Genomic DNA, 23,374 nt, shown 5'->3' on the forward strand with positions numbered 1-23,374 from the left:
ATGGTTATAAATCCCACTTAAATTACCTCTTGCACTTGCAAGCCTAGAAGAACGAGGGAGGTGTGCCAAACGTTTTATCTCTGTATGGGAGTTCGTTATTATGGCCCAGACACCTTTGTGCACGCACAAAATGAACTCCGCTTCCACCTGTAGGACCTGCCGGGATAAGAGGACATTCCTGACCCAAGACACGGGGCATGGAAAGGTTGCATCCTGTCGTGCCTAGGAAGTCTCCCCCTGGAACAAAGGGACACACTCATAAGGAAGAAATAAGCAAAAATGAGAAAAGAGAAAGGAAATAACTTGGCACACAGAAGTCAAACACTTTTAAATCGGGAGTAAAAGTCTTTTGGGCACAAAAGGAACAGATTACTGTATGATATTCACTCCGCAGTTTATACAAAACTCAGTTTCCCAGTCCATACAGAAACCAATGTGAAACCTTCTCACATTCTAACATCCTCTAATATCTTTGTGCTCTTCTCTGTCTGTGGAAGGAGATAGAGCCTGAGGGGTTCTGGTTAGGGAGGGAGCCCCAGCGGGGGAGGGGGGGCTGAGGAGTCTCTCTACCCCCCACCTCCCTGCAGCACAGAGAAGCGAGAGGGTTGACCAGACGAAGCTTGGCCCCGGGAGGCTCCTGCAACAGTGCAGGTGGGAGATGACAAAGCTGAACCCGAGAAGATGGGGATAGAAATAGGAAAGGAGGGGCTGATGCGAACAATAGCATGAAGGGAGCATTGATTGAACATGATGACTAATTAAACCCAAGCTGAGAGAACAGATAGTGTTAACCACGGAGGGGAGGTGGGGGGAGTGGGGATGGGAGGGGGTGAGCAGACAGGATATGTCCATGGAAACCAACCGAAAGTGTCAAGGAGCACCCATGTTGGAACGAGGATAAACTCACTGAATTTGGAGTGTCTGTGGACTGTCTAAGGGAATGCACAGTGAGTCCTTTGCAGCAGCTGGTGGAGCTCAGGACCCTGCAAAGCAAGAGATGATAGCGGCAAACACCCACGTGTGGTGCCTGAGATACTGAATATCAGAGAGATGTGCAGCACTGCAGGGAAAGATGTTGGGATAAAATTCGGTTCCTGGTATTTCCCCAGTCTTCTGCCCCTTCATGTCTCCCTTTCCCCATGAAAGCTTTAGGGTTAACTGTCTAAAGAATGGGATCCAAGTTCTCAATTTGAAGTGCCCTTTCCCTCATTCTCCACTCACTGGATCACTCCAAGACCAATTTCAAATGCTAACTCCTCTGCGAAGCTGTCCTTGACTCCTCATTCTTTCCTCTTCGCTTTCACAAGATTGCCTGTACCTCTATTTAGCATTAAAGGTGTTTAAGTAATTGGAAAAAAAGTGGAATTACAGGGGAGAGAGGAGGCAGGATAAGGACAGGAAAAATGTGAAAGTCAGATTGAAAGTGAACGAGAATAAAATCCAGTGACATTTAAATCCCCTCTTACAAGCATACGTCCTCTGATAACTAAAACAACCTTATAAGGAATGGAGCACAGGTTTTCATCATTAGCCTCATTTATAGATAAGGAAATAAAAGCTTAATGAGTCTCAAAGTCTGGAACTGGTAAGACCAAGAGAGTTGTTCCTATCCATTCATTCACTTACTCATTCATTCAATAGGTTTTATTGAACTACTACTATGTGCCAGGTATTCTTCCAAGTACTGTGATTGGGGCTAAAGAATACAGTAGTGGATTAGACAAAGCCTTGTTCTAATGGGGAAGATAGGTAATAAATAAATGGATAATATAACGTTACGAATTGAAGATGCTATGAAGCAGTCAGACAGGATAAGCAGAGTGAGATGGGGTTCTCTTGTAGATCGGATGGCCATGGATTCTGAACTCCCTTATCTAGCAAATCAAGTAGCAAATCAAGGAAAAGAGAATTAGGCCCAAATTATTAAGGCCAAAACAAGGAGTCACTGAGCAATAAATTTACCAAGTACCAAAGACCAAATGAGTTCAGTCACTCTGAGTCATCTATTTAATTTTCACAAACATATCCTAGTTGCATTTTTATTTTCAAAAAATGTTCATTTACAGCACCATTGGATATCTTTCACTTTTAAAGTATGCATATGTGTATACATTTGGGGGTGGGGAGAGGTTCACATGCAAATAGAAGGAGTTCTTTAAACTTTATGTCTGAGAGCTCTAATAATTTCCCCAAATGTGACAATTATGTTTTGGCAATATTGCCTGTGAGAACATAAGAAAGGCTTCAAGCAACGAAAGTTCACAATACTGTAACATAACATCAGACCTCCAGGAAGAGGTGACCTTCCCTTGAAAATCATCGTCCTTTCTAGATTGTTCCCATCAGAATTCAGAGCAGGTTCAGTGCCGCTGGACTGGCTTTGTACCGAAAGGAGACAGTTGATCCATCTAGCAACATTCAAGAAAATTCCATGTAAACAAACAAGGTCCAGAATAAAACACCGGAAAAGAGAAGCTCCAGAAAATGACATGTCTGCAGCAGCTAAATTAAGCTCCCAATTCATCGCCTTGAGATTGCATTGAGGAGCCAGTTTCCTGATTCAAGAATCTGACTTCTACCTCTGGATCCTCACACACATATGCTCTCAGAAGCACAAATGGGTGAGGGGCCATCAGCGGAGTGGGTGACACAGCCATACAGCAGGTATCAGTCAGGGGAAACCACCCAATCTAAATCTGAAATCCAGGTCAGGTCATGTTTCCTCATTTTTTTTAAACCAAGTTTTTTTTTTTTTTTTTTGGCAGTCCTTAACTGCTAGAGACATGAAGATATATTTTTTAAAGTGAGATAACTTCAAGCCAGGAGATGTATATTTATCCTCTAGAAGAAAATGAACAAGATTTGGCAAAGGATTAAGTTAACCTAAATAAATATTTTAACATCTGAACTAGACGTTAGCGGTTGATCAGGAACCATAAAAGGAAGCATCATCAAGTTTAAAATCGAGCATTTTAGATATGAAAGAGAATTTGAATACCTCAACCCTCCCCGTTTCGATGGTATTGATATCCAGTCTCTCTTAGTAGGGTAGTGGATTTATCAAATAGAGGATATTCATGAACCGAAGAGATCATCACAGAAGAGTGAGAGGAAAGGCTTTTTTGTTCATTTCATTCACTGTTTGAATGGTTCATCTGTATAATCCGATTTCTAAGGGATTTTTCAATTCTATTTTTTCTCGAAATGTCCAAAATTCCTAAGTAGAGGCAATGGCCATCTTAAGAATGGCTCGATATGGCCTTTTAAAATTATCTTAAAGACTGGATTTTTCTGAATGGATGATATCAAATGGATTACTGGGCCCTGACGGGACTTTCTTCAACAACTTCCCTAACTTTAAGTCAGTTAAGCCAGTGGTTCTGAACTGTGGTGATTTTGTCCCCAAAGGACCATGTCTGGAGACATCTGTAATGGTCACAACCAGTGCAGGTGCTACTGAAATGTGGAATGCTACAAAGCACCCCCAAATGTATAGGACAGACCCCACAACCAAAACTGCTCCAGTTCAAAATGTCACTAAAAGCTGAGATTGGGAAACCCTGGCTGAAACATAATGAAAGCGGTCACTACTTCAGAGGGCAGCTGCCTTATTAAAATCCCAAATCTGCCTTACTGATTTCCCTGATCTTCAAAACACCCATTCTGAATGAAATCTGGAGTTCCTGAGTCACTCCCACTACAGTTTGGTCAGCCTGTTGGAGATGTAACTAAACATGAAGCAATATTTTAGTTCTTCCTCTAATACTGCCTTTCTATTTTATTGGTATTTTATCAATACAAGCGTTTTGTCAGCCGCGGAGCCTGGCAACTCCAGAGAATGGTCAAAAGGGCCAAATATCATGGGGAAAATTAACCTCTATTTTCAAAAACAAAGTTTAAAATTAGAAGATCAAAGCAGACACACTGCTTCCAATAGCTGGTGCTGAAATAGTGTGGAGGGGGCTCTTTCTATAGAAACAGAAAAAGTACTGGGAATTTCAGAGCAGTGATATAAAACCTTACTCCCGTGAGGTCCCCCAGTTTAGCATGCAGGCCAACTCATCTTGCCCTAACACACGGAGGTTTCCATAGGCTTCTTAAAAATTATTATTATTATTATTATTTTTGAAAAACAAAAAAGAGGACATTTTCTAAAATTAAACTAAAGAATTCCAAAATGCCAAGCTGGATGGCAGTGTTTTTGTAATCCCCAAGAAAAACAGAAGTGTTGTACATCTGCTGTTCATAGGTACCAAAGCCACTGAGCAGAGCTGATCTGAAGGAAACACAAGAAAATCTCTTGAATTTCCTTACAAGAATTGAAAGGTAGCATAACTAAAAGGAAAGTAAAACCCAAGTGAGGAGACCATACAGATTTTGCATGTATCACAGTGCCAGTGGTAGCAAACTTAAACCTGACTCAGTATAAAAAGACTGTTCCTTAATTGGCCTGTTTGGACATTATTAAACACACTAAGCCAATCTGTCTTTTAAAAGGTGTTATTGCACATGAATTCTACTTCATAATTTGGTATGTTCAAAGTGTAAATGGGAAATACTTTTCTGAGTTTAGATTTAATCACATTGGAATTAAATGCCTGGGTTTTTTTCCAGAAAAATACTTTGAGATTAATTAAAGAACATTATTTGGATGCAAACGAATATGCATTCCTTTAGCCAGGTGTACGAAACTGTGAAATTGGAACTTTTCCTTTTTAATAAAGACATAATGATGTGAAATAAATTAGACCCTCAAATTTGGAAATGAAAGAGAAAATTTCTTCTTTGGCTCAGGGGTAGACCCCTCAATCAACACTTATGCCAAGAATTTGGCCCCACATATCACCATGATGAGATTCACAGAGAGTCCCTTGGTTTGTATGAGTGCATGCCACACCCTTAATTTAAAAATATAAATCTTGTCTTACATTCTACACCCTTTTTAATGATAAAGTGCCTAAAACCTAGCAGATAGACTCCTAGGGATAAAAACATAAGTAGGCGTTTCTCTGTTTCCCTGATTCATGATCAGTTTAAACCCAGACAATACATTTTCAAGGAATAAAAAGTTTCCTGTTCTATTGATCACAGCTGCCTACTTATTTTAGCTTTAAAATGTAAGATGGGTACTTTTTAAAATGGTGTTTGTTCTGAAAAATGTGGGTGCTATTTCTTTTACCAATCCAAATTTCTTGTGAGTCCTGTTCAGATTCGAAAAGGACTCCAAGGACAGACAACCATGAAAGAAGTTCCTAGAGTTCTCATGAGGCACCTCCTAGGTCCTCATACCTATTTTGAGACTCTTTTGATTAAAATGTTGAAGCCTGCTCAATGTGTTAAATACCTGATAGATGCTTCTACAATACTAATGCGAGTAGGTCTGAATCAGAGTCTAAAAAGTACACTTGAATTTGGCAATATGGGTCAAAAACACAAAAGAAAATTCTAAGTTCCTCAAAATAAATTAAGAGTAGCAATTAAATAAATATTTATTTCTCCCCTTGGACATATACTTTTCCATCGAGTTGTTAGTTGGCAGCTGTCATAAATACTTCTAAACAAATCTAATTAAAGAAAACGCAATCTAGCTTATTCATTTGTCAAGAATTAATACTCAACATCATATACTCTTCCATCCCAAGAATGCTTATTTTTCTCTTGGTAAATGCTATTATAGATCAATATAATCCTATTGAAGAAGACACAGAGGAAATTTGGATAGATGAGTAAATCATTAGAAAAGCAATAAATGAAAACAGTTCCCACTGGACTGACTCTAAAAGACAGTCACGTAACACTCGTGGCATACTTAAGGATGAAGAACGGTTCCCACACTTGCAAGTGAAACAACTGTGTCTTAGATATTAAAACAGTGAAAAACTCTACAGCTGAAATTCATTTCATAGCCGAAAGTAAGCATTGGCTTTCCCTCCACCTCTCAAAAGGAAGAGGTGGTCCCAAAGCACTTTCTTTTGGATCCCCAACTAAACTCCACCTCTGCTAATGCTCTGGATTTAGTAGGTATTCATTTTACACATATTCAGTCATGAGTCAATGAAACAAAACTATTTCTGCAGTGATAAGAATACCTAACATTCCTCTATAAATGATCTTCCAAGGGGATGGGAAAATAAAGCTATTATGGTCTTTAAAGTTTTTCATGGACTTAGGCTATGAGCTCACCTGAGAGTCAGCTAGAAGTTCTAATTGGTTCAGAAAACAAACTACTTTGAACCTTGTGTCCATAGCCATTGAGTCCCAGCCTTCAATGTCCCTGATACAATGCAGTAGTGCAGCATGCTATAGAGAATGACTGTTCAAACTAAACTGTTGAAGAGCAACATGAGATGCCCAGGGTAATGCCCAGGCATTATCAGTCGCATAAAAATTCTCTTACACACATGTTCAACTAAAATCCCAAATAGCCAGCCCCTTACTGAACACAGAGAGGGTACACTGCTAGTCCGGTGAGGGCCTACAACCCACAAAGCTCTTTCCAGAAGCCCAGCTGATGGCCAAGTGCCTCAACCGTCCAGTCTGCTTATGTAAGTACCAGGTTAAAAATGCGTGCTGTTTATATAATGTTGGTCCTCTTGAGCATTTTTTAGAGCATGTCCATGGTTGCTCAGGCAGCCGTCCAAAGACACATCAATAGCCACTGTCGTGGTGTCTCTCCTGCCGAGGCCATCACTCTGGTTCGTATCTAGAGCGGAAGAGTCGCTGTGCTCAGCACAGCCGTTGACATGGGCCAAAGGCAGTGCTTCGGGGGGACAGCACAGCTGCTTCGCACAGCTCTTGGAGATGCAGGGTGAGCTGCAGAGGGACAGCGGGTCCTTCTGCTGCTGCGGGTCCTTCCCGTTCACATTTTCAAACTGGATGGTCACACTGTGGATTCCCGCATGGTGGAAGATTTCTCGAATTTTCACACTGGCGTCCTGATAGCCTCGGTCCTTTTGATACTTGACGTGCAGAGTGGCAATGTTCTTTCCACTTATAAGTTCCCAGATGTGCACTTCATGCACGCTGCTAATTCCGGGCACGCTGGAGAGTTTACTCACTGGAGTGGAAAAGAGCAAACAAAAGCCAAGGTGAGTGTTATCAGGAAAACCATGAGCTATGGGGAGAATGCTGCCCCTTGCGAGCATTCTCGCCGAAACGACCATCCGCCTTTACTAAGAGTAGCACAAAGGGCAGCCATATCCCTAGGGGTACATTTCCCCATAATCGTCTTTTCTCCTTTCTGAATCTCTACACCACATGACTTTAGCCCCTGTAAGGTGATTTTTTAAAAAATGGGTTTAACAAATAAATAAATGAATAATGCCCAGGGTTCTGGGGGTCTGTGAGGAACAGGCACACGAATGGACTGCGGGTTGGAATATCAAGTCAAGTGCCTGCCTTTTTAAAAAGGGAATTATTTGGCAGCATGGATGAAAACCTTTGAAGTGTGGATAGCCCCTTAAACCTAGAAATTCTCGTTCTGAGAGTTCCTTCTAAAGGACATAACCACTGATGTTCCAGATATTTATGTAAAACAATACTTTGGGCAATGCTCTTTTGTATTAATGAAAAACATGGGAACAGCAGGGAAATAGTTAGATCGATTATATAATGGCTATGATACAGAGGGGAAAGAGTCAGTTGCAGGAGGATGTTTAAGGATATGGAAAAATGTACGTAAGATTTTTTTTAAGTGAAAAAAGTGAACAGCTAAGCGGTATATAAGGCATGATCACTTTTCAAAAATAAAACATCCAGTTATACACACCAAAATATTAAGGGTAATAATTTCGGGGGGGCTGAACAAGGAGAGATTTTTCATTTGTTTTGGGGAGACTTACTGTATTTTCCATACAAAAGAGGTGATATGGGATAGCGGTTATGAGCAAAGACCCTAGAGCTAGCTGGAGTCTGAATTCCATTTTAGTCATTTGCCATCTATACCACCTTGGAGAATTTAGCTAACCGCTCTGTGCCTCAGTGGCCTTATCTGTCTATGTAGGACTGGTTTAAGAATGAAGACAAGTTAATATGGGGAAAGCCCTTGGAACAGTACCTAGTACGCAATAAATGCCATAAGAATGTTGCTAGAGTAGTTACTATTAATCTTTCTTAAATACCTGGTTTTTAAAAATATATTGCTTTCTTAAAAGGCAATGTGAACTGGTATATATCACAAATTGTTTGGTCCATGCTTCTCTTGTTTGTTTGCTTGTTTTTTAACTGGGAAGCCAGCTCTTGGGAAGGCAAAGACAATATTGGATATCTGCTTCTCTGTGTCTCCTCTCTCCACCCCACTACTTCCTGGGCCTGCAGCATTGGGCAAATAGGAAGTGATTGGGAAATAGAGGCTGATTATCTTAATTCTGCAGAATAAAGCAGTCGGAGACGGCGTGGCAGGAGGCTACCCTGCATAAAACAGTCACGTTGTAAATCGTACCATCATCAGAGGAGAGTCTAACCAAGGCCATACAATGTGCTATGATCCATGCAAACCTAATGATAGGGATCTGTCATGAAAAAGAAAATCATCAAAATTTCAGCCTCTGGGTTCTGTGTCATGTTTGCTGGCTCACAGCTGATGCAATAGCAGAGATGCATGCACATAACAAGAAGAGATATGCAAGAAAGAGTCAGTTTCCATCTATCAAAGATAATCTCCATTCAGAAACACTAGAAATAAAGCTGTCTGTTCACGTTCTCCCTGACAAATGAATAGATGCTATTCAGAAATTCTGCAAAGTCTCCAGAAATTTTACCATCAGATGTGCATTCCTGAAGTGAGAGTCTGACATTCCGTTTGAGGAAAGCAAAAAAACCAGATTTCATTACTAAATGAATTCATGAATGGTCTGAAATTAAACCACCGTCTTTTTTAGTGTCATAAAAGACATGTGTTCCTGCACGCCCATAAAAGAAACAATTGACTAGAAAGTAGGATCTAGAATATGGGTGATTTATGCTTTCAGAATAAGAAGAATGAAAAACAAGTTCTCGGCAGACATGGTAGCATTCAAATTTAAAAAAACCCCTGACTTCCAGGGGTGTGGAACTTCCTGACAACGTGGGACAGAAATCCTAGAATGAGCTGGGACTCAGTATCAAGGGATTGAGAAAAGCTTCTCAACCAAAATGGGGAAGAGACAAATGAGGCAAAATAAAGTGCCAATGGCTGAGAGATTTCAAACAGAGTCGAGAGGTTATCCTGGAGGTTATTCTTACACATTATATAGATATCACCTTTTTAGTTAAGGCATAACAGAGAGGCTGAAGGAACTGCCTGAAAATGTAGAGTTGTGTTCCAGTAGCCATGTTTCTTGAAGATGATTGTATAATGATACAGCTTTCACAATGTGACTGTGTGATTGTGAAAACCTTGTGTCTGATGCTCCTTTTATCTACCTTATGGACAGATGAGTAAAGCATATGGATTAAAAATAAATAAATAATAGGGGAACAAATGTTAAAATAAACTTAGTAGATTGAAATGCTGGTGATCAATGAAAGGGAGGGGTAAGGGGTATGGTATGTATGAATTTTTTTCTGTTTTCTTTTTATTTCTTTTTCTGAATTGATGCAAATGTTGTAAGAAATGATCATATGATGAACATACAACTATGTGATGATATTGTGAATTATTGATTATTTATCAAAAACGGAAGGATTATATGGTAAGAACGTTTGTGTTTATATGTGGTTATGTTTAATAAATAAATTTAAAAAAGAAACCCCTGACATAAAAAAGGTAAATAGCCCAGGAATGGGTATTGGCCCAAGTACTACATTCTCAAAAATTTACAGTTGAGTCAGAAAATCATGGGTTAGAAAAGTCCTTTGGTTTTTACACCTGAGTCAGGAAGAAAGTTATGCAATGGGATGCTTGCATCTCCTGGTGATTTGAGGTATTTCAGAATATGCAAGTGTGGTGGTTTGAAAGGATCTATGTCCCCTAGAAAAGCCACGTTTTAATCTAAGTCCCATTTCATAAAGGCAGAATAATCCCTATTCAATACTATATGTTTGAAACTGTAATTAGATCATCTCCCTGGAGGTGTGATTTAATCAAGAGTGGTTGTTAAGCTGGATTAGGTGATGACATATCTCCACCCATTTGGGTGGGTCTTGAAAAGTTTCTAGAGTCCTATAAAAGAGGAAATATTTTGGAGAATGAGGGAGATTCAGAGAGAGCAGAGCAGAATGACATAGCCACGAGAAGCAAAGAGCCCCACAAGCCAGTGACCTTTGGAGATGAAGAAGGGAAACGCCTCCTGGGAAGCTTCATGAAAACAGGAAGCCAGGAGAGAAAGCTAGCAGATGATGCCTTGCTCACCATGTGCCTTTCCAGCTGACAGAGAAACCCTGAACTTCATCGGCCTTCTTGAACCAAGGTATCTTTCCCTGGATGCCTTAGATTGGACATTTCTATAGATTTGCTTTAATTGGGACATTTTCTCAGCCTTAGAACTGTAAACTAGCAACTTATTAAACTCCCCTTTTTAAAAGTCATTCCATTTCTGGTATATTGTATTCCCGCAGCCAGCAAACTAGAACTGCAAGTCCAACATGGCTTTAAAATAACGCTGGCCCTTTGGCCTGAATAACGTTAAATCCACAGACGTCCAGGTCAAGACGCCGTGTGACTTACTCAGCTCTTCCAGGTTGACTCCCTTGGGGACCATCTGCAGCAGTATGGCCGCGGTCTCTTTGATGAGTGGGAAGGCGGATGACAAAATGATGATCACCATGACGACAGTGAGACTGGGGTCGATATAGCATTGCCAGTTACACTCTTCCGAGTGCAGAGGACGCACATAGAATATGGTAGCCGCGATCACCACCACCACCGACCCCAGCGCATCTCCCATCACGTGCAAAAGGACACCTGCCCGGAAGAGAACAGGATGGCTCAGGCACAAATCCGAGTCTGAGAGCCAGGTGTCACCCAGTGACTGCAGTTTCCAAGTCCACTGACACCTGTTGGTATCTGCTCTCTTTTTTGGTCACAACAGCGGGATGCACCAGTCATACTGGTGCATCTTCTCATAGAAGATAATAGCAATGGCTTCTCAGGAAATACAAATGCCATGCCACCCTCTCGGGTCCCAGAGAGCCCGGGAAGTAGAATAGCCTAGGAAGATGCTGAGTGAGCAGACCCCTTAGGGAAGAGTGATGCTGCCATTTCCCAGTGCGTGGCCCCACCACCACCATCCATCCGAGGGTGTGCAACTGGGAAGGAGAAGATGTGCAAGCGATTCCTTTTCCCTTCAGGCAAAGGCCTGTGCTTTAAATGGTTTGCAACATTTTTAAGAGGAAGAACTAAGATACATTAAGAGAAGGGTTCCGGGTTTGTGTGTCAAGAGTATCTGCATGTTTATTTGTTGTTTACAATAAAAAATATTAAAAAAGAAAAAAGAGAGAGAGGGAGAGAGAATGATTCCTTTCATTCTTTATCCTTCTTCTACCCTGATGCATTTTTTTTCGGTCTACACTCACTTAGGCTGTGGCCATTTAAACCGCATTTGATTCAAGAGGTGCTCAGAAAAAAAAAAACATGACACTGTCTTTTTGAGCAGTTTTCCACTGAATAATGAGCCATTTGTTACAACAAAATAAAAGTAAACTTATACGGATAGATTGGCTCATCAATTTTAACAATACTAGTGCAAGACTTTAATAATAAGGGAAACTGTATATGGTTGGGAGGCTGGTAATATAGGAACTCTGTTCTTCTGTGCAATTTTTCTATAAATCTAAAACTGCTCTAAAAATAAAGTTATTTAAAACTTCTACAAATAATGAAAACTGGGAATGCCTTTAATTAAGGGGCATAAATTATGATGTAAAAAACATGCAATCCTCAGCAAAGATTTGGATGCCCAATTTACTTGTTAGACAAAGACTAAAACGGGATTTAGCAAATTAAGTGAGAATCTCATCAGAAAGCTTATAAAATGTAAACACAACATATTTTTTTCAGAAAGCAACTCAGAATCTTCCCGTTCAAAGTGCAGTTGGGGCGGTGCAGTGGTGGCGCAGTGGCAGAGTTCTCCCCTGCCATGCCGGAGACCCGGGTGCGATTCCCGGTACCTGCCCCAGAACCAGGTTCGATTCCCGATGCCTGTCCGTGCAAAAAAAAAAAAAAAAACCTAAAAAAAGAGAAGTTCAGTTGGCAGGTCAGCAGTAGCAGCAGCAGCACCTGGGAAATGCAGAATTTCAGACCCCACTTCAGATCTATCAAACTCAAATCTGCATTCAGACAAGATCCCCCAGTGATTCTAATGCGCTCCTCTAGAAGAATATATGCATATTAAGAAAAGCCTACTTTGCCTCACCAAATATCCCAGAGGTTCACTCAGTAGAACTATATCAATCCAAATCACTAACAACTCACTCGTGGCTAAGACTGAATGGCCTCCCTTTGAGGACACTCTAATTGGAACAATTCCTCACCTCTCACCAACACTTGCAGGATTCTGAGTAACTTAAATAGCATTCCATAAACATACTAAATATAATTTGTGACAACTTTTTTCCCCCAAAATTTCAGGAATAAAACAAACCTAGACATTTTTGGTTTTCTCCCCCTCTTTTTTTAGGGGGGGGGGAGCTGGGGGGCTGGTACATGGCAGGGAATCAAACCCGGGTTAGACATTTTCTTTTGACTGTTTACTTGGGTGACAGGATCCTGATTTGATAAATACATAAAACAGTCCCAATTCTGATCTCCTGCCCCGACGCACCCCTGCAAAAGAAGTTCTTCCTTCCCAGTTGCTGTCCTGGGCCACAAAGCAAAACCCAAAACTTTCCCAACAGTTGGGCTACCCGCCTTATTCCACTAGAAAAAACTGAGGTTCTAAGATTTCACTTTCTTCAGAATAGTATGAAGCACTACCATAAAAATTTGAAAACAAAATTTTGAAGCAAAAAATATTCCCGGGCGGGCCGCGGTGGCTCAGCGGGCAAAGTGCTTGCCTGCTATGCCGGAGGACCTCGGTTCGATTCCCGGCCCCAGCCCATGTAACAAAAACGGAGAAACAGAATACAATAAAACAAGAAAATGTTTAAAAATGTTTCCCTTTCTTCCTTCCTTCCTTCCTTCTATCCTTCCTTCCTTCTCTCTGTCTTTCCTTTAAAAAAAAAAAAAAAAAAAAAAAAAAAAAAAAAAAATTCCCTATACCTACTTGTTATTTTCACTGCCTGAGACAGTGTTATTTTTTCCCTCTGATTGTTTTATGCATGACAGCCTCATTTCTTCTCTTAAATTAAAAGTAACTGGCAAGTGACAGCCATGCTCTGCATTTCTTTTTTTTTTTTTTTTACACCATAGCACTGGAGGCACACAATGTAGGAACTCAATAAAAGAGTATTTCTCGATTGATTGACTCATAAAACCCATGACATAAAATAACTCCTGCTCTTCACTCAACAATAACAAAAATAATGATAGTTAATATTCATGCACTGGGCATCGTTTTAATTGCTTTAGGTGTATTTGACCTTAAATCCTCTTAATGGTCGCCTGTGACCCTCAGCATTTTATAAATAAGGAAAGTGCGATGCAGAACAGTTCAGTATCACACAGCTAGAAACTGTTGGAGCAGGATATGACTTTGGGTACAATGACTACAGAACCACTTGGCATTCTGGGGCATATAAGTTCTAAATTCCAATTTCACATTTTCCTTGGAGACAGCCTGCCATTAGTCCCTAAGAATTATGTAAACTAGTCACACTCAAACTTGTTTTCCCACCAGAAACACCCCCACGGTATGAACTCTGTCCTGCATCCAGTGCACACAGAGACAAACTGAAAGCAAATGTTTCATTCTAAATAATCTACCCTCGGGCGGGCCACAGTGGCTCAGCAGGCAGAGTTCTCATCCGCCATGCCGGAGACTTGGGTTCGATTCCCAGTGCCTGCCCAAGCCAGAAAAAAAGAAAAACATTTACCCTTATAGTGATATTCTATTTTTTCAGTCACTTCTAATCAATTTTTCCAAATGCTGATCCTACTTTAAATTGCTTATTTTATGACCCAAATTATAACCTTCAGTGTGATGCTGTTTAAAGGACCATACCATCAAAGACTGGAGATTTAATATCATAGTATCTTTGCTTCAAAGATGAGGAAAACATTATCCCCATCCTCTGAGGGGACCACAGTCCCGTGGCAAAGTTCTGAGGTAAGTGCTGTGACAACCTGCTGGGGGAGAAGGGGCATCTCCTGGGAAATCTCAGAGAAAGCCTCTCAAGATGTGGGCAGCCTGGGTGGGTATCCTAAGAGGAGCCAGGCAAGGAGGACAGCAGAAGACATTCTTGGCACAGAGAACGGAGAGACGGTGGCCACACTTGTCAAGTGACACTGGAGATTGGGGTGCTAACTTTGGAGTCACAGAACCTGACACTGTCTTTATACGCCGGGAACCTCATGAAGGTCAGTTAACCTCCCTGAGCAACAAACATCTCAGATTATTCAGACAATATGCAGATAATAATTACACGTGCTTCAGCTCAGAGGCCAGTTCTGAGGAGCATGTGAAACACCTGTAGAGTGGACCGTACAAAAGACAAGGAGGAAAGCGTGACCTGCCAGGCTCTGCTAACCACGGGCACCGTTTGGGGAGTGGGTGCCCCATGCTGGGCACCAAGCCAACCACCCATATGATCCTCACGACAACACAATGATATGGAGAAGGCATGAGGGAGTGGGGGAGAAAGGAGAGAGGGTGGAGAAGGGATGGGGGTGGTTGAATCAGGGAAAATGAGCAGAGGAGAAGAGGGAGTGAAGGGGTGGGGAGAGAGATAGTACCGGGTAAGAGGAAGGTAGTGAAAACGTAAGGAGAAGGGATGTCTTGAAATGTCTAGAAAGGAGCGTTGGCACCAGAACATGCGCCAGCAGTGTTCACACCTCATTCAGGAGGCAGGAAAGCTGTCTGAGCAGACTCAGGCATGAGCACATCTGCGGGTCAGAAAGACACATCAGGCAGCACGTGAGATGTAAAGCCTACCATAATGTAGACAGCTCAGTCCCCTGATTAGTGGAAATGCTCAAAAGGTAGTTTTGCAAAGGGGGCAGATCTTAGCACTTGGCATTCATCTGCTGGTCTTTAAATAAAGCAGAAAGAAAGAAACCCTGTCATATAACGTGGGTTGGTGGTTTCACGTAAGCTAAACTTCAGCAGGTGTCCCAGCATTTGCAGAAGCCACCAGTGCTAAAATAAACAAAAACAAAACCACCCATAGTTGCTGAATTTGTTGAATAGCAGCAAACACTGCATTTGCACACAGTGCATTTACACATGGTTATGAAAGAATGAGTGATTTTCTTATTGGATAAAACAAGAATTAGAAACATCTCCCGTAAGGGGATTCACTTCCAAATGATGTCAGGAATTGCAATTCATTCCTTTAGGTTTATACTGAAACATCATTGTCTTCCTGCCACTCCATCATGACATCTTCTAAAAGATCATGTTTGCGGCTATTAAAGAACAACCACAGGGACACTGACAGGAATTTTAAAAGGACTCTGGTCTCACTGTGCTTTACAGTTGAAGATGGGGTGTGTTTCTTCAAACTTTTTTTTTTTAATTGCCACTGGAATAAGAGGAACAGTAATAAAAACAAGAAATGTTTTTTGTTCATCAGGAGTCCCCATTAGGTGTTACTGCTGCAGATCTGGGGGAAGAGTCCTGCTTTCTGGACGGAAGAGTCCTGCTTTCTGGACCACTTACTTAACTGGCAGAACCATTACTGGAAAAGCAAGCCATCCCTTCCAGGGTCTAAGGGAGATGCGCAAGGATGGGAAGGGACAAAAGTGTGAAGCAGTAGCCCAGGATGGGTGACCCGGGGGACGTACCAGCTTCTCTAAGCCTGTTCATTCATCTGTAAAGGGAAGGGGGTAGAGCCCATATTCCCTAAGTATTTCCAGCCCTAACACTGTGAGCCCGGGAGGTCCCGCCCTGATTCATGGGTCCCAAATGACAGCCCAAGCCCCAAGCCCCACAGGTGGAAGGGCTGTGGCACTCCCATTAGGCACACACAGCACTCACAAGAAACAGCAGGAACGAACTGAGCCCAGGCCTCCGAAGGTCCAGCTCTACCTCCCCCCACCAGAGTGACAGGGCACCCACCCACCTCGTAAGGTTGCTGCGAGGATCACCTGACTCACTCCCGAACAGTGCCTGGGGCAAAGTCCACGTGCAATAAAAATGTTGGCTGTGAGTCCTTCTCCTGCCTAAGCACGTTACATGCTTTTCCTCCCAATAATCCCAAGAGGTGGGTACTGTTATTACCCTCATTTTAAAGAGGAGGGAATCAGAGGCTTAGAAAGAGCCAATAATTTACCCAAAGTCATGGAGCTCTTAAGTGACAGAGCCAGGATCCAAACCCAGGCTAAGCATGCATTTTTTTTTTTTTTAACATGGGCAGGCACCGGGAATCAAACCCGGGTCCTTGGGCATGGCAGGCAAGCACTCCTACCTGCTGAGCCACCGTGGCCCACCCTAAGCATGTACTTTTACCAGGCCTTGTGGATGACAGGGCTCGGCCAGGTACAGGCAAGGCATTGCACCACTGACATTTTTCTACCTGGGAGTTAGAATAACTTTGGACTAAAATTTAGTAAGACCATACAAGTGTCCTTTATATTATGCTTCCTTTTCGATTCCCGGTGCCTGCCTATGCAAATATATGTATATATATTATATATACATATGTATAATATATATACATATATTTGCATAGGCAGGCACCGGGAATCGAAAAGGAAGCATAATATATATATATATATATATATATATAATACATTATGCTTCCCGATCAAGGTGGCAATACTTTTTAGAAGCTCATACATTGTTTTCCAAATTCCTTATAGGTATGTTCTGGGAATCACTTTGTAAAAGAGATGAATGACTCTCAGAAATAAAGGCATCTCCTCTATTCGTATATATCTATATAATTTGCACCTAAGCCCCACTGCAAATTTCTCCAAACCATCTGAAGGTGAAGGGCTGTTTAAACCTTGTTGAAATTCCAAAAATCAAGGTTGGGGATCAACTCCCTCAAGCGTAGCATGCGTGGGCCCAAGAAGTTGGACACAATGGAGTCTGGTGAGAAATACACCTGTGAATTCCCCAGGCTGCCCTTCGCCCAGTTCTTGTGACCCAGAGGGATGCCACTGAAACGCCCCCACGTGCCGCATCGGCACCCCCACTTCGTGCCTGAATGCGATGGGTCAAGTGAGTCAGCAGATCCTTCATAGAAGCAGACTTCCGGCACAAATTACTAAGGCAGGGATGTCATTCAGCAAAGCCATTGACTTTGGATAGCAGCCCATCTAATTTCATCCCACGTTTAACAAAATCCCATTGAACTAAAGTAGGCTGCCTTTATGTTAGCGATATCCATCGGTGCACAAAAGCCAGTAAAGTAGTAACGTGATTTTGACATAAAAAGCTCTGGTGCAGGCAGCACTCCACAGGTCTCCGTGGCAGGAGAATAAATCACCAGCAACTAGCTCCGCCCTCAGAATTGGCACAGTGATTAGGTAAGAAACCAGGGTCATAGGCTATGCGTGTAATTCGCCTCCTTTCAATCACCCTGTTCCTTATTAGAAGGCAAACAGAAATGAAGACTCCAGGGCAGCCCACAGTGCACCACTGAAAAGGATTTCAAAATGACCCCACATCATCCTACCTCTGATATTCAAGGCTTCGGACTTTTTCTCCTTTTTCATAGTCTCTTCAGGCTCATTCTGGGTGTTCAGGGAATCACCTGCATTCAAAGAAGAAACCTTGTGTTGTGTATAAGTTCTACAAACAAAAAGAACCAAGGGACTCACAAAAAGGTTTTGTTAATTTTACTTCCTACTAGCTTATCAAGAGACCCTACCCCTCTACATACACAGTCCAGCATAGCTCATTTTGGGTTTGAAATAAGCCGTTTGATCCACCTTTGGACTTTATTTGCACTTCAAGATTTAAAAAAAAAAAAAAGGAGGGCAAGTGGAGCTGTCTCCCAAGCCCCTAACTCGCAAGGGGGTAAAGGCACAGTGGCAAAGGGGAGAGAGAAAACAGGTAAGTTTCTATAGCAACTGATAAAGGGGAAAGGGGGAGTGCTACCTGTTACCCAGTAATGACCGATTTCCAAGAAAATCAATACACCTCTGCAGAGGTATTGGGGTGGGGGCTGGGGGAGGCAAAGGGGACCTGAAGATCCAGGAGAAGGAAAAAAAAGAGAGAGAGAGATCATAGAGGGAGTGGATTAAACTAGCAGAAGAGAAGTAAAGGGGGACTGCGCAGGAAACGGATTAGAAAAGGAAAGAAAAAACAAATCAAACACACACACACACAAAGAACAGCAGAATCGAGGCGGAAAGAGGGCGTGGGCTGGAAGGAAAGGCCGGGGCGGGAGGGGACCCGGGCCAAAGGGTCTGGAGGATGCAGCCGAAAGGCACCTGCTACATTTGAGAGCGCCGCCGCCCCCTTCTCCTCCTTCCTCGCGGCGGGGGCAGCCCGCAGGGTCGCCGCCGAGCCCGGGCCGGGGGCTGTCCGGGTCGCGGCCAGCTGTGTGCCCTCGGCGCCCGGGGGTCCCGGCTGCTGGCTGCGGCGGCGGCGGCGGCGGCCGGGGCTGCAGCAGGCGAAGCAGGTGGCGCAGTCCTGAAAGATGAGCAGCCCCACCACGTTGACCGCCAGCCCCAGGGCGCCGACGACGAGCACCAGCCCGGGGTCATCGATGGGCTCGGGCCGGGCCAGGCGCTGCACGGCCTCCACGAAGATGGTGAAGCACAGCGCGGCGAGGAAGACGGCGTTGCTCAGCGCGCCCACCACCTCGGCGCGGGCGTAGCCGTAGGTCGCCCGGAGGCCCCCGGTGGGGCGCCGGGCCACGCAGCCCGCGCCCAGCCCCACGCACAGCGAGATGGTGTCCGAGAGCATGTTGAAGGAGTCCGACAGCAGGGCGATGGAATTGCCCAGGTAGCCCGAGATCAGCTCCGCCACGAAGAAGGCGGCGGTGAGCACCAGCAGGAAGAGGAGCCGGCACGTCTTGCCCGAATAGCGGCCCATCGCCGCGTGGCAGCGCGCGGGCGGCGCCCAGGGCACCCACCGAGCGCCCGGTGCCGCCCTGGGGACGCGCCGACCCTCCGCGCCGGGTGCACGGCTGCGCGTCCGGGGCCGCCGACGGATGGGGGGCGCGGCGCGGGCCGCCCCTGACGCGATCGCAGCCTGGGACCCGCCTCCCGGGCTCGGCTACCAGCCTTCCCCGGGAGCTTTTTATAAGGCGGAGGCGCGGCGCCCCCGGCCTCTGCACGTCCAGAGTCTAAAGGAGTGGCGGCGGTGTCTCAAGGGACCTTCTGTCGTCGCGGGTGGCCCCTTTCTCCTCCCTTCGCTCCAGGGCCGGACTTGGCAGGTGGCCACAGACCAATGTCTGATCCTCCTCCCAGGGCAGAACTGGGCAGGGAGAGGAGTTTCGAAGAAAAGGGGAGCGTGTCTGGATTTCAGTCCTCACAGGCACCCCCCCCCCCGCAAGCAGTCAGGGGGTGGGGTTGGTGCGGGGTGGGGATGGGGGTCACAGATGACCCCGCTTCTCCCGGGGTCTTCTGATCGCCAGCTCCCTGTATGTTATCTCCTGGTGACTAGGACTTGGGGTGTGTTCGCTGGGGCCTACGTGGCCGCCTTCGCGTAGGTGCCGGATGAAAGGCGCCGTCCTGGGCCTGACCCCGCCGGCTCTGCCTTTAGGGGCGCCTCCTGCTTTTCACGGGGTCACGTTTGACCTAATGCCACCCTGGCCTCCGCTCTGCCCCCTCCCTCCCGCCCACCCCCCCCCCAGCTCCACTACCACTTGTAGTATGGCTGTTTTATCCTCCCTGCATGCTCACAGCCTTTGGAAAGGCCACGTTATCATTTGTGACCCCCTCACGGCACAGCATCACCCCCGGTTTCTCCCTCCTGATGCTTCATTGGCAAGGTCTCCTTCGAGAGATGAACCCCAGGGAGAGACCTCCAGGAGAGCCCACAAGGCACTTTTCTTAAGCATTGCACGACGCTCCAGCACTCAGGAAAGCACTTTATACTAAATGCAAGTCCTTTATCTGCCACAGGGGCCAAGGCAGCTCCTTTCTGTGTATGTGTCTCAGTCTCTAGTGGAAAGGATATTCTACCCACCCCCATGCGTCCCTGACAGCATGACCTGACATCCACGTTCAATCGACTGACCTACATAAAGGTTGATTCCAAATAAAGCCTCTCCTGTTGACAACAGGCTTTGCTCCCAGTAAAAGTTACCCAGAAGGGAACTGTCTCTGGGACTCTGGGAGACACTGAGAACAGGACCCTTTAAGACCTGTCCTGCTATTGGTCAGTTCAGGTTATGGAGAAGGGGAAGGCACCCTTGCAGATTCCTTTATTCATTTGTTTTTGCTTTTGACTCTTGTCTCATTCCACAGAGGATCTGAAGCTGATGTCTGGCAATCTCTGTTCCCCCTCCCTCCCATCCCCAATCCCTGAACTTTAACCATTCCTGAAAAAAAACGCATCCATTTCTGGCTCTGAAATTAATTAAAAGCCACAGAAATCAATTAGCATAGCATTCTAACTCGAGCCCAGTTGTCTTAGCCTTATAAACCATGACAAGCTCTTTTAGAGATCTCGGAGGGTCCCCAACTCTCACACTGAAGCATCCCTGGCCTGAGGGCTCCTTCTTCTACCAGGCAAGCCTCTAAACTCAGGTTGCTTATGAAACATGCCCTTCACAGCGCCAGGGGGAAAGGCCCTGCACGGAGACCTTGAGTAAATTGATAAAGTATTCTCTAAGAATCAGCATAAAAGTTACTGATAATTCAAAGGAAGTAGGAAGAGATAGACTGATCAAAGATTTGAAGCTATGTGAACTTGGTCAAGTTCCTTAATCATTTGGGCCTTTCACTGCTGTAAAATGCAAATAATAATCGTGCCTCCTCATGCCATTGTGAGGATTAAATGAGTTAATATGGGTGAAGTGCTTATAATGATGCCTGGCACATAATAAGCACTCAATAAATATTAGCTACGATTATTAGGATGATGATGATTGCACAGCACATGTGTAACAGAATTGCTATTGAACAACAGACAAAACACTCTGAATCACAGCAGTGATGGGCCAGTACCGTACCCTTCCCAGTTTCTAGCTTATGCTGTCTTCAAACCACAAAACATCGGAAACATTTAACACCTGACAGCAAACGAAGTAGTCAAAGTAAGGGGCCTTTTGTAACTCACCTGACAGGGCTAAAGTATGCCCTGCTGATTTTATTTCTTTGTCATTCATTCATAATGAAAAAAAAAACCCTGAGATCAACAGAAATATATCACTTGTGCCTAACGCTTACTCATTCTCACCAAAGAATTATGTCACTGTAAGGAAGCAGACAGTAAGGGAGCTGGTGGTGAGAAAGTCTGGAGGAAACCTCTAATCTAGTTTTATCAACAAATATTTAAGCTGCATCTTAAACTCTCCAGCAAGTTATAAGATTTCCATAGCTTTTTGTTTACTGAACTCTTACAGTCTGACCAGCTCTGTGCTGAGCAATTTATAGGCATTACCTCATTTTATCACATAACAACTGCATAACATAAGCACTATTTTATAGGTGAAGAACCTGAAGCTTGGAGATTTTAAGGAACTTGTCCCAGATTGCATAATCTGTAAATGACAGAATTGAAATCCAATCTAGCCATCAAATTCCAGAGTTTATGCTTTTGCCCTCGCATCTTGCTCATTTTGATCGTTTTAATACTTCTTTTGTTCAAAACAAATGAAAGACTTTTTTTTAAGTTCACCTCTTTTTGATGTAATACTTGATGTTTCACTATTTGTAAATTCAGAAATTATGGAACTAAAAGTCTTTTTACACTGGTATTTGATCCAAGAATTGAAAACCATAGTGTATTCATTGAAAGCAGCAGTTTTTGTTTGCCTTCTAATATTTTTACTTGATAAGGGATGATTCAGGGAAGAGAATGGACATCTTGTCTAAGGCACAAATTTCCAATTAAAAAGAAGAGGTAGCATCATGGTGAGTAAAATAAGCCAGACACGAAACAACAGCTATTGTATGGTTTCACTGATATGAATTAATTAGAATATGAAAATTCATAGATACAGAAAGTACATTGCAGGTTACCAAGGATAGGGGATGGTGGGTGGAATGGAGAGCTAATGATGAGTGCAGTTTCTGTTTGGGGTGATGGAAAAGTACTTGAAAGTAGTTAAAATGGGAAATTTTATGTTGTATATATGTTATCACAATAACATTTTTTTTAAAAGAGGTATCTCTATTGCCCCAATAGCAACAGCCTCTAGATTTTAAATCATTACCAAAAGATTGACGTATCTTACCACTAACCCAGCTCCAAACACACAGAGCAGGCTATTACATGATGACTTCCTAAAAGGAAATCACTTCCATAGGTAGCCAAGGAATTTTGTGGTCAAATTTCCTTCGTTGTCAAATTTATATAGCATGTATATTTATAACACTTCTGCTGCCTAAATGTCCTTTTTTGTACCCCAAATGTGTACTTTTCCTCAAAATACTTCAGGATACATTAAATTGAAGAGATTCTTGATTTGAGGTGAATACTTTTTTTTTTTAATGACAGGGGTATAAGATGGGAAAAAAGATAAAAAATAAAAGCTAGAGAGCAGTCTATTGATAAAGGAGGATACTCAGCAGCACTGAAAAGCTGTGCCACACTCGAGGGAAGTAACTCTAAGGAGAGTTTACAGCTGTGGCCATCAGCCTGTTGGTACCCTTTATCTAACGGTGCCTCCCTGGTTTCTGCAAAATGCACCTGTTCTTACAACCAAGTAGTAAGTCAGCTCGTAGTGCTAGCCTATGGAAACGGTAAGGACGCAAGCCTAATGATGACATTAAAGAGTACAAACTACTTCTTAAGAAAATTCCAGACTCCAGGTAATTTTAATTATGCACTCACTTTAAGGCAGGAGAGTGTAGCAGTTATTAACTTGAGCTTTAGAACCACTCAGGATTGGAATCAAGTCCTAGTTCTGCTGCTCACTCACTGAGTGACTTGGGGTAAGTTACTTCCACTCATCTGTCCTCATCTGTGAAATAAAGATAATAATGGTATCTACCTCAGGGGGTTGTCATGAACCTTAAATGAGAAAAAATGTATGTCAATTGCTTAGTATAGCATTTAGTTCCTAAGAAGAGATCAATAAATATTAACAAAAAAATACCCACCCCCTTGATTTTTAAATCTGAGTTTAGGGCAGAGAAAATAAGTCCCTCCACCAAAATATTCACATAAGGGTTACCTTTTTAGAGAAAATGCACACTTAGGATTTAAGGAGCAGTGGAACTTATACAGCC

The 23,374-nt window shown here is 43.4% G+C and overlaps 1 protein-coding gene across 2 annotated transcripts in view; it reads right to left on the minus strand.

Annotated features, from left to right (window-relative positions):
- Positions 1-5,235: 5,235 nt before the first annotated feature.
- The window catches only part of SLC30A10 (solute carrier family 30 member 10), a 45,304-nt gene continuing 27,165 nt past the window's right edge, over positions 5,236-23,374 (minus strand). Inside the window, exons 1-4 of one of the 2 annotated variants that reach the window (XM_077157870.1) lie at positions 18,458-19,064; positions 17,698-17,775; positions 10,646-10,882; positions 5,236-7,057 (exon numbers count right to left, since the gene is read on the minus strand). In XM_077157870.1, coding sequence (XP_077013985.1) covers positions 6,558-7,057; positions 10,646-10,882; positions 17,698-17,775; positions 18,458-19,064 — 1,422 coding nt within the window. In that variant the 3' untranslated portion in view covers positions 5,236-6,557. Of the gene's footprint in view, positions 7,058-10,645; positions 10,883-17,697; positions 17,776-18,457; positions 19,065-23,374 lie in introns of those variants that run through there. The other variant, XM_077157871.1, reaches the window with a different exon arrangement.

Source organism: Tamandua tetradactyla, chromosome 4 (assembly GCF_023851605.1).
Source record: "Tamandua tetradactyla isolate mTamTet1 chromosome 4, mTamTet1.pri, whole genome shotgun sequence".
NCBI lineage: Eukaryota > Metazoa > Chordata > Mammalia > Pilosa > Myrmecophagidae > Tamandua > Tamandua tetradactyla.